At 41.6% G+C, this 5,181-nt stretch overlaps 1 protein-coding gene across 1 annotated transcript; it reads right to left on the bottom strand.

Annotated features, from left to right (window-relative positions):
* Positions 1-467: 467 nt before the first annotated feature.
* On the bottom strand, positions 468-5,181 carry kcnj2a (potassium inwardly rectifying channel subfamily J member 2a). Its single transcript, XM_081393058.1, has 2 exons — positions 4,996-5,181; positions 468-2,183 (listed from the first exon to the last, which is right to left on the bottom strand). The coding sequence occupies exon 2, from the start codon at positions 1,932-1,934 to the stop codon at positions 651-653; it is 1,284 nt and encodes a 427-aa protein (XP_081249184.1). The 5' UTR covers positions 1,935-2,183; positions 4,996-5,181; the 3' UTR covers positions 468-650.

Below are 5,181 nucleotides of genomic sequence, written 5' to 3'. Positions count from 1 at the left end.
CCGTGGCTCACACAAAGACCAGCGGACTCAAATAGAAAAGGAAAAGAGGGGATAATGGAATAATTAACTAGGACTTTTTAAATGATACTTAAGACATTGACTAACACTCTTTGCTGTGTTTTTTTCCCCCCTCATTTGTATGATGTTATTTCAATTAACTATTATTATATGAATTGCCTGAAATAAAATTGACAGAACTAAATATCTGCGTGTAAATTTTCTAAACCGATAAATAACGATATTATCAACTTTGGTAGCAGCATCAGTCTACTATCTTGGTCTGAATTGTTCTTACATTGTTGGACAACTGCACATGGACACATGCCTGCTCATTTTCAAGTTTTGCCAACCAGTTACATCCTCTCTGCTTCATGTCATTCAGAAGCAACGGTCTAAAAAGGTAGTGTCGCCTAATTGGGAAACTCTCTCTTCTCCTCCCTTGATGTGCATTCTTCCTTAGCTGTGCAGTGCCTCTATGCTGTGTTTTATTTAACCATGCATATTCGTAAGAACACTCTTGTACAGTTTTCTGTTGATTCCTCCTCGCAACTGTACCGTTAGCTCGAGTCTGCCTCGCTGAGGGGCTCAGTTCAGCTCAATGTGCCTGTATGAAGAGGTGTCTGTTAAACCTTCCCGTTAGTTCTGCACAGTCATATTTCGGATTCCCGCCGTAGAGGCCGTGGTTCTAAGGGAACGGTGGCCTGGCTGTGGTCAGAGTCTGAGCTAGTGTCTGTGTTTGTCCCGCCAGGGCCCAGGCTGTCCCCGTTCCCTTCCTCTTTCTCCTCTTTGTTTGAAAGGGCCACCTCATTCTCATAGCAAAAAGAATTTGAGTTGGATAGGATATATTTTTTCTCAGCAAGGTCCCTCGCGCTGCACAACGGGGTGCTGGGCACTTCGTAGGTCTTGTGAAAGCGAGAGTAGTCTACTTTGTAATAGTTTTTCTCCTCAAAGAGGACGGGCTCAAAGCGGTGTCCCCACAGGACCTCACTGGCCACGTAGGAGCTACGGCACTGGGTGGTCATGGCCGTGGCCTCCACCATGCCCTCCAGGATAACTACGATTTCAAAGTCCGAGTTCTCCAGTTCTTGTTTGCTCATGTCATAGAAAGGGCTGTCCTCGTCGATCTCATGGACGATGGTGATTGGTGACACCAAGAAGATGCGGTCAATGCCACTGTCAAAGCCCACGTCGATGTCCATCTGGTCAAGAGGGATGAACTCTCCCTCGGCTGTGGTGCGAGATCTGAGGAGCTGAGCCCGAACGTGGGCTTCTACCAGGTGGCTTTTGCGCAAGTTGCCCACCCTCCACATCAGACACAGCTTATTGTCCCTCATGGCCATCGTAGCATTGTGGCTGAACACCAGCGTCTCGTTCCTCTTCTTGGGCTTTGCCATCTTAGCCATGACAGCACCGATGATGAAGGCGTCAATGATGCAGCCGACTATGCTCTGAAACACAACCATGAACACCGCGATGGGGCACTCGTCTGTAACGTAGCGATAGCCATAGCCGATAGTGGTCTGCGTCTCGATGGAGAAGAGAAAGGCAGCCGTGAAGGTGCTGACATTGGAGACACATTTGGGACTTCCACTCTCCAGGTCTCCGTGGAATATTGCGACCAGCCAGAAGATACATCCAAAAAATAGCCACGACAGCAGAAAGGCCAAGCAGAAGATAACGAACATCCATCGCCAACGAATGTCAACGCACGTGGTGAAGATGTCGGCCAGATAGCGCTGGCTCTTCTCGCTGACGTTGATGAACTGCACGTTGCAGTGTCCATCTTTCTTGACAAACCTGCTCTGGGTTTGGTGACGGGTGAGAACCTTGCTCTTCCCGTTACCGTACCCATTTGGCACCGCAGCAGTGGCCAACTTCATTCCGTCCTCCTCTGATGACACAATGCTGTAGCGGTTGGCCCGCACACTTCCCATCACCTCAGTCTGGGAGGTCTGTGCTGTTTCTGCTTTGGAAAACAGTCTTAGTTTCTGGAAAAAGCGTTGGAGAAACAGTTTTGAAACACTCACGGGGACCAACACAAGCAGGAAATGGTGGGGCTGTTCAGAGCCGGACGCAGGAGGCGTCTCTTTGCTCCAGTTGGACCTTTTGATTGACAGAAAGGGCCAAAGATGGGGCGATCACTCCGTTCGCATCTGCTCTGGTGATATCATCGATCAAATGTCCTATCAAAAACAGGAAACAAGATACACGTTAATGTTAATTGGCACAGACTGTAAACTCAACATTCTCACTGAAGATTTGTTTCAGTCTCAGTTGCTAAATTAACGTAATCACTAAAAATTGACTTTGGCTCTAACAGCACACGCGTCTCTGAGACCAGCGCGAGAATTCTCACGCATTCTCATGCAAGTCTCAGCTTGAACTAATATGTTTCTACACTGATTAAATCATAATGTTAACATTTCCCAGTGAATTTAGTATCACATCAAATAATACTAACTTTGATACATGGTATGTGCTTAATCAAAAACTCATACTTTGAAACTTAAGAGGACCCTGACCATTCCTTTCAGACTGAGAAAAAAAAAAACCCAGCAGTTTTAGCCAACAAGACCAAAATGGTCAAAATAACAGAACCCAAGTCAGACTTCTCTAAATCATCTGCTCAGCGAGGCTGTGAAGCAAGTAAAGCTTGTTTTGCTTGATCGTAAGGTTTTTTTTTTTTTCAACTTATTTTTATTACTGATCATCAGTTTTATTACCCAATGTTGACAAAGATTATTCTACATTTGACTTATTTTTTTCTTGGGCAACATCCAATATTTTTTCTTCATGTCAATTTCAATCACCAACTGCACCAGCACTTTTGTCAATTAAATATATATTTTTTAGTCCATTTGTAATTTGAATAAATACAATGATGTTTAACCAGGCAGTGCCCCACATTACTTGATAATGCAATGGCAACCTGTCTGTTTATGTGCTCTCCTATATAGTGTAACTGCCCACAGAACCATTAATAATACCCGTTTTCACATACTGTGCTAATCAGGGAATGGGTGAATGGAAAATTGCTTTGTTCAGTCATGTATGTCTCTTACCAATGCACTAATTTAAATTGGCAAAAACTCATCTAACCAATAGAGGCGTCCTGAAAGCTCTACTCAGAACAATTACAGTACCTTCTGTATATTTAATAGGTTTCATATTTTTAGTATATTGAACAATATTACGTGCTTTTAAAGTGTGTCTTGCAGAATGTCATCACAAGTACTCCATGTCAAAAGCTGAAACAACTGATCTTTTGCATGAACAAACAGCGTCATACAATAAGACCAGTTCCCTAAAGGATGATTGACATTTCAAGTGTTTTAAAAAGGGAAAGACTCATTTAGTCAGCGGCAAAAGGCATGCATTCTGTTCAAATGTATTCTTGTGCCCCACTTCATTCCTTTCTCAAAGTACATAACATTCTGACCTATAGGTTAAACATCAGCGGAGGTAAAAACAAGCTAAGACTGGTTTTCAGCAAGGTGCAGAGCAGGGACTGAGACAAGGCTTGTTGACTTGAGAGCTTGTCTTGTGGGACCTCATCTTCTCTCTCAGCAGTATAATGACAGCCCTGTGACAATTCCCTGAGGAGGGCTAAAACACTACTCATTAAAGCTCCTATTCTGCCCTCAATGTTCCTAGCAACATGAACTAAAAAGAAAGGTCCTATTTTATCTTATTTAGCAGATGCACGGAATGCAGAAGGGTTTGAGAGAGAAAGGAGAGCGAGTAAAAGCGAATGGCACAATCAATTTGAGAGAGAGCATGAGAATATTTTTGTATTTCAAACAGAAATTACTTTAGTAGTGAACAAATTTTTGCCATCTAGAACAAAAGTAAGCTGTTTATTTCTTTTGGTTTAACATTTTGTCTTTTACAAAAGACTATTTTTCACTTGTGGTCCGACAGACATTCAGATAAGGAGCAGGTTGATAGATGCCATTATTTCTTACATGAAACATAATATGACAGTGTTTATATCCAGGAAAGATGTTTATTTTGATGGCGTGGACCAGTGAGGAGCAATGGAAAATGTTACATAAAAGTCTACATTCTTTTGAATGATCAAACTAGGATTAATATTTGCAAAACATGGGTGCACATTTTAGGGAAATTCCTTTTGCTCTATTATATCTGTTTACAGTTTACACTATGTGGTGTGCATAGTCCTGACAAACAAGTTAAGCACCAATTTAGCTGCCAATTGAAAGTCTCTGAGTGTTTAAGGCAGAAAAGAGGATCTGCGTGTCTGTCGGCCGACTGACGCCTGACAACTGCTGAGCGCAGCTGTGCTCCAAATATATTAGACAAACGCACACTTAGCAACAGTGAGCTCAGATTAAAACAATACTAGGCTATATAACAATTAGTCATGCGTTTCATGCAGCAATGCACATTATGCAGCACTAAACCCCATATGTTTTAAAAGGCAAATCTGTCATGCGGGTGAAGTCTGTCATATGGAGAAGTCAACAGGTGTGGGAGGAAAAGATATTCCCTAAACCTTATTCCTCAGATTCTTTCTTTCTTCAGAGAAAATAAAAAGCAAATATTAATCACACTCTCATATCTTTCATTGTAGTGGCATGTGCCTGAAGGTCAGAAATGAACTTTAATTAACAAATCCTCATCATCCCATTAGAAAGATCACAAGTGAAAACTCTTTACAGTTTCAAGTGTTTCTCCAAGACAGCAATAATATTAAACCGAGTTCAAACTGAGACTTTTTGATCAAGTCTTTTCTTTTATGCTTTTTCTGAGATCAGGTTTCCTATAGAATTGTAATAGAGAGCTCAAGAGTGTTCACAAACCATGCTTAGATTGTCTGTTATCAAAAGTAGGCTAATGATCTCCGAGATCATTCTTAACGAAATTAAGTTCTAATGTAGAGCACAAAACACATCGTATCGTCAAACAGACAACATTTATTTACAGTTGCATACAATCACAAACAATTTCAGCAAATAATATGCATGACCTTACCATTTGTAAATGATCACGAAACAGTTCTCATATATACATATCCAACGAATGGTTTTACTATCCACACTGCCTTCTCATTGATCTTGTCCTCTCCACGTAATGTATTAATAGCATTTGATATGAAGTATGAGAACAGCAATCTCCACGTTTCTCTTCTTGTATGCGGCGTGCGGTAACTCATGTGCT

The sequence above is a fragment of the Scardinius erythrophthalmus genome (genome assembly GCF_964197995.2).
Source record: "Scardinius erythrophthalmus genome assembly, chromosome: 18".
In the NCBI taxonomy this organism is placed as follows: Eukaryota; Metazoa; Chordata; class Actinopteri; order Cypriniformes; family Leuciscidae; genus Scardinius; species Scardinius erythrophthalmus.
This window is presented reverse-complemented; position numbering and strand designations above follow the sequence as displayed.